The sequence below is a fragment of the Antennarius striatus genome, chromosome 20 (genome assembly GCF_040054535.1).
Source record: "Antennarius striatus isolate MH-2024 chromosome 20, ASM4005453v1, whole genome shotgun sequence".
NCBI classification, from domain to species: Eukaryota; Metazoa; Chordata; class Actinopteri; order Lophiiformes; family Antennariidae; genus Antennarius; species Antennarius striatus.
The window spans coordinates 15,003,400-15,017,874 of NC_090795.1; the positions used below are offsets into that span (position 1 = coordinate 15,003,400).

General features: G+C 38.4%; 1 protein-coding gene across 2 annotated transcripts in view; it reads right to left on the minus strand.

The window, feature by feature from the left end:
- Positions 1 to 14,475, minus strand: part of fasn (fatty acid synthase) — a 64,446-nt gene that overhangs the window by 46,265 nt on the left and 3,706 nt on the right. For both annotated transcript variants that reach the window (XM_068343579.1, XM_068343578.1), the window contains exons 2-10: positions 12,932 to 13,067; positions 11,191 to 11,343; positions 10,782 to 10,955; positions 9,661 to 9,861; positions 8,910 to 9,032; positions 4,080 to 4,195; positions 3,789 to 3,923; positions 2,479 to 2,941; positions 990 to 1,177 (exon numbers count right to left, since the gene is read on the minus strand). In XM_068343579.1, the coding sequence (XP_068199680.1) occupies positions 990 to 1,177; positions 2,479 to 2,941; positions 3,789 to 3,923; positions 4,080 to 4,195; positions 8,910 to 9,032; positions 9,661 to 9,861; positions 10,782 to 10,955; positions 11,191 to 11,343; positions 12,932 to 13,058 (1,680 nt within the window). In that variant the 5' untranslated portion in view covers positions 13,059 to 13,067. The remainder of the gene's footprint in view (positions 1 to 989; positions 1,178 to 2,478; positions 2,942 to 3,788; positions 3,924 to 4,079; positions 4,196 to 8,909; positions 9,033 to 9,660; positions 9,862 to 10,781; positions 10,956 to 11,190; positions 11,344 to 12,931; positions 13,068 to 14,475) is intronic.

Below are 14,475 nucleotides of genomic sequence, written 5' to 3' on the forward strand. Positions count from 1 at the left end.
GGAACGCTGTTCAAAAAGCGATTTGTTAGAATTCCAAATATATTTTTCCCATTACAAATAATGTAAATGGTCTTAATCCGTTCCAAGATGCTAGAAAACTACCTTTTTTCAACATAATATCCATTCATTTTCTGCCGCTGTATCTGCGTACTATGTTTTTTCATAATGTCATTTATATATCAAATTGTATAGTAATGAAACAATCAAAGAAATGTAAAAGAAGCAAACACGAGAAAAAGAAAAAAAACATCGACGTATTTAGGGTAACCTAAGGTATGAGTTACCGTCGTCTTTTGGACAGAAGTTTACGGTACCGTAATAACAATAGTAATAGATTAGATTTATATAGCGCTTTTCATTGGATCCATTATTCATTCACTCCTCATTCATACTTGCCGATGGTAAACTACGTGTGTAGCCACAGCTGCCCTAGGGCAGACTGACAGAGGTGTGGCTGCCAATCTGCGCCTACGGCCCATCCGACCACCAACGGAACAATCACACACATTCACACACCAGCAAGTGCCCCACTGGAGGCAAGGAGGGTAAAGTGTCTTGCCCAAGGACACAACGACAAATGACTCGACGGGAGTGGGAATCGAACCACTCATCTTGAATCATTGGACGACCCACTCTACCATTGAGCCACGGCCGCCCTCAAACTTCATACGCAATGGAACAAAAATTAAGTGAAAAATTATTGAATAAACTAAAATAAAACCACATTACCGTCGCGTTTTCTCTCGACTTTTCTCGTGCTTTGTTTGTTCCCGTTCAAAACAAAGGTGTTTGTTTTGTGTTCAACTTCCAAATTTTGTTTGACTTCCAAGACAAAAAAATTCTGAATTTTTTGGTTGAATTCCAACTTGTTTGATGTCCAAAGCGTTCAAAAACCAAGGTTTGCTTGTATTCAAAATATTAATAGCAAGTTCTCCAAGTGCTACATTATAGTCCATGTTTCCACATCAAATAGGATGTCTCCACTCTACCTGGATGGCTGCAAGGCCAACAAAGGCATGAACAGTGTCCTCAAATGTCAGATCATCTGCCTCTGCCAGTAGACGAGACACAACCAGGCCAGTGTCCCTCAAGGCATCATCTGACCGCAAGATGGACTCTCTGAAGTCTGGCAGTTGCATGAGACTACATCCCATCCCTGCCCACTGTGTCCCCATTCCTGTAAAACATCAGCCACTGAGAATATCAGTACTCTACACTGTGGAGTTCTATGGGCTCCGCAGCAGTGAATCTGTGGAGCTGTAGAACTCATGCTAAACATCTGTAGCTGTACAGTCTAGTATAAAGCCCTAAAATCTCTAATCTGTACTCGAAAAACCTCAAGTCTACAGTGATAGTAAAGAGTATATGAACCTTTTAGAAGTCATTAAATTTCCCATGCAATTGGTCATAAAATGTGATCTGATCTTATAAATCACAAGAATAAATGTGATTTTATCCATCTACTACATTTACTACAATAAATGAAATTTAAAATGACTTAAAACTAGTTGACCCAAGAAAAGAAAAAAAATCATTCATGTCTAAGGCATACTGACTTGCTGAGTACAAGAGAAACTCGCATCATTCAAGTTTAGAAATAAAATATTTTGGGACTCTTGGGATTCTTTGATTGGTCAAAAATGGTAGAAATGTCAGAAAATTCACAAAAATGTACAAACATAAATTTAAGAATATTTGATTTAGGGGGAAATGAATATGCAATTGGATTATTGTACCAAGAATAAAAAGACAAATGCAACAATGTGATTTTATTGATCCCAAGCCAAGCAGTTTTTGTTTTGAATGATCTTCATCTTTGCCTGTTCTTTGTCTTTTGCCTGTGACTTTGTCTAGATTAGTCAGTAGTTGCTAATAATTGCAGCAACAGGTTTGATTAGATCAATAAGAACACACGTTTTTTTATTGCATCCTAGGCAAATCAGGCAGAAAAGAACTATACTGCCAAGCTGCTCTGATAGTAATTAACAAGTTGTATTCGTTTGCCAATGTATGCATGTAAAAAATAAATATTTTTACCATAACCTAACATATCTACCAATGACTTAATCAGTGGTGTCCACTTTCCAACAAATATTTGAACCATTAGATCTGGGTGGGGTAGGGGCACGCAAGAATGATGAGTAGCTTTAAAGAAAAACTGACTATTATAGTAAATAAAGTAAATTATACTCTAAAACGCTGTACTCTATAGTCTACAGTTGTGTAGTCTGTGGTTGAGCAAGCAGTATCTCTGTTGTGTTCAGTCACTTTGGGGTTCTAAATGTAATTTTTGAAAAATGATTATACATGTAAATAATAATACAAAATATTGATACACTAAAAGTGACTCTGTGATCCTGTTACACTGCTATCCAGATACTCTGCGACATAAAACCACCTTACTTGATAAGGCAAATCTACCACAGGTAAAAGCCTTTTTGAATAAAAGCAAAATGTGAAATTTATTTGATGACTCACCTGAACAGATGTACCAAAGAGGCCTGGTAGCTGTCTGCACCTGCTGAATATCCATGATATCACTTTGAGCACCAATTAGAGTGTAGCCCCTGTAGGGCATGCTGACAGTTGGAATTCCTGACACCTCATTCAGCAAAGACAGGAAGCTCTCATCTGCATTGTGTTCCTTCCCATTTTGGAACAACGCTTTCAATGCAGGCTCTGTACGGCCACAGACCTGGAGCAACTTGGGTACAGTCCTGGGTGCTGCAGTCACCTCAGCTTGTTTCTTGGCTGGACGAAGAATTATGTGAACATTTGAGCCTCCAAATCCAAAAGAGTTGATACCCACAATGCCTCCTTTGATAGGAATAGGTTGGTCAACGACTTTAACTCGACCATCGATGAGGGCAGTAATGTCAGGGTTAGGACAGTGAAAATGTAGGTTGGGAGCCCAGACTCCCTTCTCCAATGAAAGCAGTACCTATGAGTAGGATTAAACATATCCAATAAATATAATGAAGCTCAGATTTTGTGCAGATGGAAAGCCACATTAAAAGCACATTACCATTATCTCAATCCTTTGATAAAAACTAAATGGATGCAAGATAAACTTATCATAAAACAAAAATGTAAGTAGGTAGAATGTCCTTGTATTGGAAATTATAGAGTAGCTATCTGAATGCTTAAATATACACTGCCCGGCCAAAAAAAAAGTCACTGTTTGGGTTTCAATAAGCAAATTGCAGTGTAATGATCAGGGGTTGCGTCGGTTGGTCAAGTCTAGGCTCAGCAATATTATTCAGCAAAAAATTAAGTCAGCCGAGTATCTGAATGTACTGAATGACCAGGCAATCCTATAAATGGATTTTTTCTCCCAGATGGCACGATGATATTCCAGGACAACAATGCCAAAATTTATCGGACTGTAATTGTGAAAGAGTGGTCCAGGAAGCGTGAGGAATCATTTTGACACATCAATTGGCCCCCACGGTCCTGAGCTTAACCCCATTCAAAGTCTATGGGATGTGCTGGAGAAGACCTTGCAGAGTGGTGTGACTCCTACCGTCCAATTCTGGACGGAAATAAATGCTGTGACGTTGTACGAGGTTGTCCAAACAATGCCGAGGCAAATGTGCACTGCAATCAAAGCTACAGGCAGTCCCATGAAATATTAGAGTGTGTGACTTTTTTTTTGGCCGGGCAGTGCATAATGCAAGGGTGGGTTCATTTTTAAATGGAAAGAGATGATGCAAGCATCACTTGGATTTACATGAATTTTAAATACAATTAAAGTAGAAATGATGGTAATCTACGCTTTTCACTCTCACCTTTGCGAGGGCAGCCAAACCAGAGGCGGGTTCTGGATGACCCATGTTAGATTTGGTAGAGCCAATAAGTAGAGGTTCTCGCTCAGATTGACAGAACACTTTGGCAATGCCATTAACTTCCTGTGGGTCACCAACCTGAAGTAGAAAGCAAAGTAATACAGAGGCACTACTTAGAGATTAGATGAGTGCACAAACCTAAATGCTTTCACATGCTATGAAAGCATGTGGATGGCATGCTTTCATAGCACTGAAAAGTTCTAAATCTAGCTTAAGATTGTTGTATGGACTGACCTTTGTTCCCGTGCCATGGGCCTCGATGTACTCAACCTCCTCAGGTGGTATATGCACTTCCTGGTACAGAGAACGAACCAGTCTCTGCTGCATCTCACCAGAAGGAAATGTTACACCTAATGGACAAAAAAAATTAAGTTTACAACAGTGCAACATACGTCAAATGCTGGCTAATGGGCCATTCATCTATACATACTGTATATTTGTCATTCTAACGAATTTGTGCAAAGTTCAGAGTTGGAGACACATTTTTAAAAGTAGTTTTTTTCCAAAAATCTTGTCCATAAATAAATTATGCCATGTTTCCAGGGTACAAATCTAGAAAAGGTGCGGTCAACTTTCATATATTAATGCCCTGCCTGTTCTTGAAATGTTTTCCAGCACCTGAAATGTGTCACTACCATAACACAGCAATAAAAACATTAATTTGTTAAAATTATTTGTCCATAATATTTTTAGAAATTTATTATGAAGAGTTTTACAATCAAATCACCTGAAATCAATTCGTAAACAAATTTCAAAGTTTATTTTCCAAGACCCATCCAAATTTAAATGCAATCTTAGTTATTTTAAAGATCTCAGAGCTAGTTATTACATTGAATGAACTTTTAACTAATAGTTATCATATAATTGAATGACTTTGTTCTTATTTTACATTCAGAGTTATGGTAGTGACAGCACTGTCATGGTAGTAACTGCACTGCTTGGTTGTGACCACATTATTATGTTTGCAAAGTTATGCTCTATCCCTCAACCATACTGTTTAACATTAACTCATAACCTGTCTCATAACCTTATAGCTAACTCATAACTCATAACCTTGCAGACTGCTGTCACACAGCGCCTCCACAGAGAGGCTGAGGTCCTCCTTCGTGCCCCGTGCCATCAGGGGGTACAATGACTCTCTCAGGAGGAGCGGGGGGGAGGTGGCGAGGTCAGCACGGGGTTGAAAATGGATTTAATTTAATTTAAATTTAATTTTATACTGTTGTATATATATATATAAAATTTATTTATTTTTTATACTGTTTTTATATTTTAATTCAATTTTATACTGTTTAGATTTTATTTTATACTGTTTATATTTTAATACTGTAATATTTTTAAATTTTATACTGTTTATATTTTTAGTTATAGTTTAGTATATAAGTCCTGTTAGTACTGCATGTGCCTGTCTGTTAGTGTAATGTATGTCTTGTGGTATGTCCTGTGATGTCAGTGTTTCCTTTTCTCCTGGTGTTTATCCAGTATTATTTGTTAAGTAATGCCTGAGCAGTGGATATATGCAATTTCCTCCGGGATTAATAAAGTATCTATCTATCTATCTATCTATCTAACCTGCCTTACAATTTGAATTTTACAAACACAACTGTTTATAATCAATAAAATGAGGTCATTTACTATTTTACATTACTTCAACATAGCAGCACATCTACTGCAACATGACATTAGAACATCTAAAGTGTCTTGTACTTGAAAATGCATTAAGAACAAAAATATAGAATATTAATAATCAAGTTATTTACATACTGAATTGATAACCTATAACAGCTCCTTTATTGAGCACCTTCAATTAGCCACTTATAAAGGGGACAGCGCCTTTCTCAAGGGCGTCTTGGCAGTGTTCGACAGGTGAACTGACACCTCCCACTGTCAGTTCACACTCCCGGGTCTTGAACCATTAACCCTCTGGTCCCCAGTCCAAGACTTAGTGGACTGAGCTACTACCGCCCCCAATCAGCATTATATTCATGGTTTATTATGTCATACACTCGCGGGAACCCGTGGAAATTCCAGATAAAATAATATCAGACTTCATGGTATTACAAACCAAGCGCACCCAACATAGTCCAAATCAATGTGGTGACGTAACGACTTTGTGTTGGCAAATCATGGATTGCGCTGGGCGGACATTGTGAAGTCGTAGATGAATGTTAGCAGGCTAACTGGAGAAAGAAAGCTAACTAATGGTGAGATTGAGAAAGAAGCCAACGTTAAAGGAAAAGGCACCTGTCAAAAGAGCGAATGAAAAAAAGAAATTTTAGAGAAGTGATAGTTCTATTAGCTGAAAACATGAACAGAACTGTATGTAGTTACTTAGACCGTTTTTCTCAGTTGCTCAAGGAGCATTTTGGATACTACATCGACTGTCCCATTTCAAACGGAAACCATAGCTGGACAGACTGTTCATGCTAGCCAGCTAGTTTCACTCAGAATTTGTTGCCGTTTTCTTTGCCTGCTGTTTTAACTCCGCTCAAAAACATGAAAATTGTTGGAACAGTTATGACACTCTAAAATTATGTTGACTGGGAAGTCCATGTGTAGTTATTACGTCTCCTAACAAAGCAGATGCCTTATTGTCCACGTGATTCTTACTGGCAGATGTGCCTTGATTGGTTGGGCATCGTGATTGGTCGGGCGCTTGATTGACAAGTAGTGGGTGGAGTTGGTCACAGTGTAACAGCGTGAGACTTTTCAAGTGAGCTTATTCAAATATATAGGTGGGGATTATTTAGCACTCAGATTAAGAATTAAACGTGATTGACAAATCATAATGAAATTATTATTAATAATAATAATTTTTAATAGTTCAAATTCATTAAAATAAACTTAATTAGTCCAAAGGGCAACTGAAGACACACTCAAAAAAGAGCGCAAAAAGAAAAAGAAAAACAGACTTAACACTTAATAAACACAAAGCCGACACTAACATTAAAATATACAATAAACAGATATGCATAATATAAAAAGGTATGTGTGATGGTGTAATAAGATATCAACACCCATCGTATTGTGGCAGCATTAGGTGTGTTAGTATGATGGGTGTAAAAGTAAAAACATGCAGTGTGAACATAGTGTAAACAAACCAAAAAGAAAATAATATACACTGAAATAATAACTCAAAACCTAGTTAGTTCAAAACCTAGTTAGTTCAAAACCTAGTTAATTAAAACCTAGTTAATTAAAACCTAGTTAATTAAAACCTAGTTAATTAAAACCTAGTTAATTCAAAAACGAGTTTGTTTAAATCTTCAAAACCTAGTGAGATAGTTTAAAAACCTAGTTAGTTCAAAACCTAGGTAGTTCAAAACCTAGGTAGTTCAAAACCTAGGTAGTTCAAAACCTAGGTAGTTCAAAACCTAGTTAGTTCAAAACCTAGTTAATTAAAACCTAGTTAATTAAAACCTAGTTAATTAAAACCTAGTTAATTAAAACCTAGTTAGTTCAAAAACGAGTTTGTTTAAATCTTCAAAACCTAGTGAGATAGTTTAAAAACCTAGTTAGTTTAAAACCTAGGTAGTTCAAAACCTAGGTAGTTCAAAACCTAGGTAGTTCAAAACCTAGGTAGTTCAAAACCTAGGTAGTTCAAAACCTAGGTAGTTCAAAACCTAGTTGTCAATATTATTTAACGTAAACAGTGTAAACAAACCGTATAAACATACAATAAACATAAATTAATTAATAATACGTATTATTACTATGTTTGAGTATAATGTAACAATAATGAGACATTGCCTAAAATATGTGAAACATTACATGTTGTCACCACCGTAACGATTATGTCACAATCATCACATTACAAATTGTTACGGTTGTGATATTTTTAGACAATTTCTAGCATAACTCAAACTTACTAACAAGTAAATGGCTAAAAACAGATATTTGACTTGTACTCAACAGAAAAAAAAGGTGTACTGATTTGTAGATAATTTGTGTACAGTTGTGACAGGTATTAAAGTAAAATACTGCTTTTTTAGACTTTGGAACACATTAACTTAAAAATTATTACAGCATTTTTGGAGGCATGTTTTATAATTTAGAAAAAACTGCAAATTTGAATCTAAATATTTCACATTCTCTTTAAAATGAATCAAACATATTTTAAAATATACCATTGGAAACATTTTTTATAAATCTTTTAAGAATTATTTTCAGGGATTGGAATTTAGAGGTTGGATATTGGGACAAATACTTCCCAATAGAAAGTACCTAGGAAGGTAGCATAAATAATGATTTTGTACAGAGATGGGAAGGACATGCAGCAGGTTAGGGTGATTAAGATAGGGATGGAAGCCTATTGATAGGTGCCAGTAGTATGACGGGAAGATGGAAAGAGTACTTTGAAGAGTTGATGAATGAGGAAAATGAGAGAACAAAGTCTAGAATAGGTGGCTGCTGTGGACCAGGAAGTAGCAAAGATTAGTCAGGATGAAGTGAGGAGGGCACTGAAACCAACCCCAAGTTTGGTGCACACAGTGAAAATGAGTGTAGTTCCTGATCCATAACATTGTGTTGGAGGACAAGATTTGCCTTCAGTTGAACGTACAGTGGTTATGAAGAGCTGTGGCATATCACAGGTCATGTACAAAGGATATAACAATAGGGAGTTGTAAACTGTGGTATTGAAGTGATGTACGTTTTAAGCACTTAAAAATATAGTATTTGAGCTAGAAGATGACATCAATATGTGATGACTGTATTTGTAATGTATTGTCTTTCCTTTCAAATCAATAAATGTGAATCAGGACAAACTTAACCACTCCCTACTTAAAAAGGTTCCACATTGTTAAATAATTATGTTGATGAATTGAACATCCTGGGACATCCTCCTGGAACATCAGAGAACAGGAACCCCACAGTGACAGTGCGCTCGACTCACATCTTTCCTCATGAATTTTTTTGTGTTACTTGTACCACCTGTGTTTGTTTCACGGGAATCAGTTAGTACTTGTGTTAGTTGGGGTCAGTTAGTACTTGAGATGAAAGTGCCATGGCATCATTCTTCTAGACGTTATGCTCATGTATCATGGGCTGAAGTCAACATCTCACCCTGCTCTTTAAATCCATCTGTATTGTTGCCAGCGTTGATGATTGTAGCATAGACCCGTTTAGCCACAGACCGCTTGGTGAGCAGAACAGCCACTGCTGCTTCAGAACGGCAGTATCCGTTTCCTGGACAACAGAACAGGGATGATATAAATAAAAACTGCTCGCAGACAAAAGCTAGCAGATGTGAAAAGACACAACTGATAAAAATTGCTCTATATCACAGCTTGACTTATGTGCAAAAATCCAAAGTTTACATGGTGCATAATTATATTTTCTTTTTTGTGACAACATATGACAAAAAAAACTATGAAAAAAGAAACAGAATATGGAAAAAACAGAAAAAGAAATAACAACAAAGAATATTTCTAAGCAGATATTTCCAATAGTCTTTCATTACATATCTGAAAGTTACATTTTTAAAATTAAACAAAGGTGGAAAATACATTTAATATACTCAACCCTGACACAATTCACACTCACTGAATAAAGTTAAATCCAACTCGTTAACAATAAAAAAAAATTAGATACATTTCCTTAAAAAACGTAAGCATCACTTCTGTATGTGATTGTTGTAATGAAAGTTCTGTTAAAAAATACTGAATAGAAAAAATGCTTGTAAAAAATGTTATGGATAGATAAATTGACAGGAAAGAAGCCATTCTTACATTGCCTCATTTTTTAAAATACAACCAGTAGAGACTCTGGTGATTCAACTACTAATTCACAGACGCATCTTGTAGCTGCCGTTTACCTGATGAGTCAAAGGATTTGCAGGTGCCCTCTGGACTGAGCATGCCCAGTTTCATGAACTGCACTGAGGTGTTGGGCTTGAGCAACAGGTTGACCCCCCCCACCAGAGCAGCGTCACACTGGCCATGGCGAATGGCATGGAAGGCATTTTCTAGAGCCAGTAAGCTGGAGGAGCAGGCTGTGTCAATGGCAGTGCTGGGGCCTAACAAAGGAGAGGTAGGCAGGACAGACGGACAAGTTGGGCTTAAAACACTGAAATCTGGAAGTCCAAAATAGCTGAGGTAATCCCAATTGTCCTGAAGCACCTCATACAAAAGTTAAACAGATAATTACTTCAGCAGAAATACTTCAGCAGACAGTTTAACTGTAAAGAGCCATTAAGTTACCGGTGACCCTGAAGTATCACTCTGCACATATACAATATATAATACTGCTGAAATCAAATTGTTTGAATCAAAGTGGCAAGCATACGGGTAGAGCAGGGAGTTTGAATGATCTCCACGTTTCTGAACAGGCTTTCTTTGGCTTCCTCCCACCTCCAAAAACATGTACATAGGTGAATTGGTTGCTTCCAAAATATCTGTAGTTGTGATTGGTTGAAGGAGTGATTGTTTGTCGTCCATGTGACTCTGCGACACAATTAATTAATCCAAGCGATGCTGAGAAGCTGGTGAATGCATTTGATGAATCTAGACTAGACTATTGAAACTCTTCAGGGTGTCCTGACTTCTCTCTAAACTCTCCAGCTAATCCAGAAGAGATGCAAGTTCACCTTCTGAGCACTGCCAAGGTGCCCTTGAGCAAGGCACCTTGGCAGTGCTCCCCTTTACAAGCTGTTCATTGGGGCACATCATGAAGGAGCTGCCCACCGCTCTACCTCTCATCTGCATGTTTACAGGCCCCCTGTGTGTTTGTGTGTGTGTGTCATGGGCCTGTACACATATATACTATGCATGCGAGTAAAAATACTAACACTAGAGTGGACAAACAATTTCTCTTCAGGGATAATGAAGTTGAATTGTCGATTTAATCTTAATCTTTAATGTTATCATCTGATATCCAGTTGTCATATTCTCACATTTCAGATTTTAACAAGCAGTATTAAAGCTGGTGTGTGCCTACCGCTGAAGTCAAAGAAATAGGACAGTCTGTTGGCCAACATTGCGCGTTGGCAGCCAGTCATACTGTAGCCAAGCAGCTCCTCTGGATCTCTGCTGAATGCCTCGCCAGCCTCTGAGCCACTGACTCCAATGTAGACGCCAGTCTTAGTGCCACGCAGTGTCGCCGGGTTCAGTCCTGCATTACATCACCTCATTCATTATTTCATGCACCATTTCAAAAAACAACAACAATGTAAGCATGTGATTGATTGAGTAACAAAACCCAGAGTGTGCGTTCTTAATTTCCCTTCAGGGATTATAACGGTGTATTAAATTAAAATGTAACCACTTGTTCCATCATTCCTTCACCGCAATTTTTATTTAATTGGTACTGCCCTTCACATACTGCTCCTTTTTCCCTCATTCCTCACCTCCATCTATTATTGCTTCGTAGGCAATCTCCAACATGAGACGGAGCTGGGGGTCCATGGTATTGGCCTGTTTTGGGTGAACGCCAAAGAAAGCTGCATCAAAATGGCTAATGTCCTTCAATTTACCATTCCTTTTTGGAAGTCCATAAATTCCTTAAAAAGAAAAAAAAAGGACAAAAGTTATTTGAATCTGTACAAAATAAGTCACATCCGTAAATTATATAAACCAGTTAACAAAAGTTTCAAAGAAAAATGATAGCTAATAGTTAGATATTTTCTTCTTTCAACAAATATTGTTATAGTATATGTAGAACTTGAATCAGTAACCAGTATGACATTTTGGGGGAAATCTATACCCATGATTTTGAGGTACCGATGTGGTGTTAACTGAATCAATGCCAGGTTACATGGAGGACATTACATGTTGCTAAGATAGACATGATAGCAAAATAATACAGGTGTGCTCAAAATAATAGTGTCTTCAAAAAGGGGAGTAAACATCAAAATTCTTCAAATAAATTGTACTTAAATGAACACAACTGCATTGGGGACACTGCACATTCTATTTTAAAGCAAGAAAATTGGAAAAAGTCATTAAATTTTATAATATTTCACAGAAAGTCAAGAAATGTAATGTTCCAAAAAATAGCAGTGCCGACATCTGTCTTTGGAAACTCAAAAATGTACCTTATAAACTAAGTAAGATATTCTGGAAATAAGAAAATCTGGAAAAATCAACTTTGCTGAGTATCCTAAACTAATATACAGTACATTCATATTCGTTAAGGTACAATTTATTTGAAGAATTTTTACATTTACTCACTTTTTTTAAAGACACTGCTACAATTTTGAGCACAACTCTAAAAGGACCACTTATTCAGCCATAGAAGGAAAATCTTGTCGAAGCTATGAAGACTTTTTCTCCATTTACAATTTTCTGCATATGTGTTTACGGAATCACAAACAGCCTCATGTAAAGCAGTTTTGAAATTTGCCATGCTTTGGGAGTTCTCTTGGACTATGAATTCCTTCTTGTTTTAAAAGCTCTCTGGACACATGTACCCTACACCTTCAAGTTGATGTGCTCCTGTGTTACATATCACACTGCTTTTGGTATGATGTCAAAACAAATCTGGGGTGTTATGCCACCATTGTTTTGGTAATGCTACTGACTGATCTGTGTGTAAAAATAACCAATGGGTAAATGCTGTAAAACTCCAGCAAACATTTGAGAACTGTTCAAGACTAATGATATTAGGAGAGTTTAGGGCCGGCAGTAGCTCAGTCTGCTAGGTCTTAGACTGGGGACTAGAGGGTCACTGGTTAAAGATCCGTGTGTGCAAAACCATTTGGAGTGTCAACTGGCAGTGGAAGGTGCCAGTTCACCTCCTCAGCACTGCCGAGGTGCCCTCGAGCAAGGCACTGTCCCTTTGCTAATGGCTCATGGTGCACCCAACGTGAGAGCTGCCCGCCACCCTACCTTCCATTATCTGAATGCCTACAGCCCCTGTGTGCGTATGTGTGTGTGTGTACAGGCCTGGATGATATACGTATATACAACTGTGAATATTTAGAGTGGATATAAAGTTATTTCCCTTTGGGGATTATTAAAGGATTGAATTTTTGGGGGGGGATTTAGCATGCGGCTTAACACAATACATAACTCGGAAAATTTACACGTACTTATAAATTGGTCAGAGCCGTTATATTATCACATATGGAACTTTATAAGGGGTCTTACCTGGTGCCCACCGCCGGTCATCCTCTGTCACCATATCCACACCATTGATGAGGTTTTCCCAGAATTGTTCCAGGTTTTCAGACTCTGGCAAGCGTCCTGACATCCCTGTTATGACGATGTCATCCATGCTGATTTACTATGAACAGAGAGAGTGCTGTTATAATACAGGTTGACAAGAATGTGGGATGAATACCTCCTGTTGCTGATAGTAATGTGTTTGTCTCCCTTCTGTTTTCCTGATATAAGCCTCTGATTAGGTGGCCCTGACAAAATACCAACCAAACTATTTTCAGTAACTAAAGACAGACCTCCAGTAAACTTCTGGCTTGCAGGATATACCGTTTGTACTATTTGAACAGTAGGTGGTCTGAAAAACTCTCCCAACGTTTCCTATAACTCATGAACTGACCCGGTTTCTGCCACAGAACGACTCTGGATTAAACCTAATGTAGGACCCCCTGTATAATGTGTAGCCTTCCCTAACCCAGATTCTTACCTATTATAGCACTAGGCTGCTATGAATGTAGCCGCAAGAGGACACAAGCCAGTGTCTTATTGTGCCGGTCCCAAGCCCGGATAAATACAGAGGGTTGCGTCAGGAAGGGCATCGGCGTAAAACTTTTGCCAAATCAAAGATGCGAATCAAACCTATGACTTCCATACCAGAACGGTCGAGGCCCGGGTTAACAACGACCGCCATCGGTGCTGTAGAGCTACAGGGCGCCGGTGGAAATTGGATTACTGTTGGTCGAAGAAGGAGAGGAGGAAATTGTGTTCCCTCGAAGAAAGAGAAGAGGAGCGCCAAGAATGTTGGAACTATGACAGGAAAAGGTAGAAAGTTGGCTGACATGATGCAGAGGAGGAGGGAAAACATACTGTGTGTGCAGGAGACCAGGTGGAAAGGTAGCAAGGCTCGAACTTTAGGAGCAGGGTTCAAGTTGTTCTACCATGGTGTAGATAGGAAGAGAAATGGAGTAGGAGTTATCTTGAAGGAGGAGTTTGTTAGGAATGTCCTGGAGGTAAAAAGAGTGTCAGATAGAGTGATGAGCCTGAAGCTAGAAATAGAAGGTGTGATGTTCAATGTTGTTAGTGGGTTGCTCCACAGGTAGGATGTGAGTTGGAGGAGAAGGAGAAATTCTGGTCGGACTTTGATGAAGTGATGCAGAGCATGCCTAGAAGTGAGAGAGTTGTCATTGGAGCAGACTTCAATGGACATGTTGGTGCAGGAAACAGAGGTGATGAGGAGGTGATGGGCAGGTTTGGTATCCAGGAGAGGAACACAGAAGGACAAATGGTAAATGACTTTGCAAAAAGGATGGAAATGGCTGTAGTGAATACTTTCTTCCAGAAGAGGCAGGAACATAGAATGGCCTATAAGAATGGTGGTAGGAGCACACAGGTAGACTACATCTTGTGTAGACGGTGTAACCTGAAGGAGATCAGTGACTGCAAAGTAGCGGTAGGCAAGAGGGCAGCCAAACAGCATAGGATGGTGGTGTGTAGGATGACTGGTGGTGAGGAAGATGAAGAGGGCAAAGGTAGAG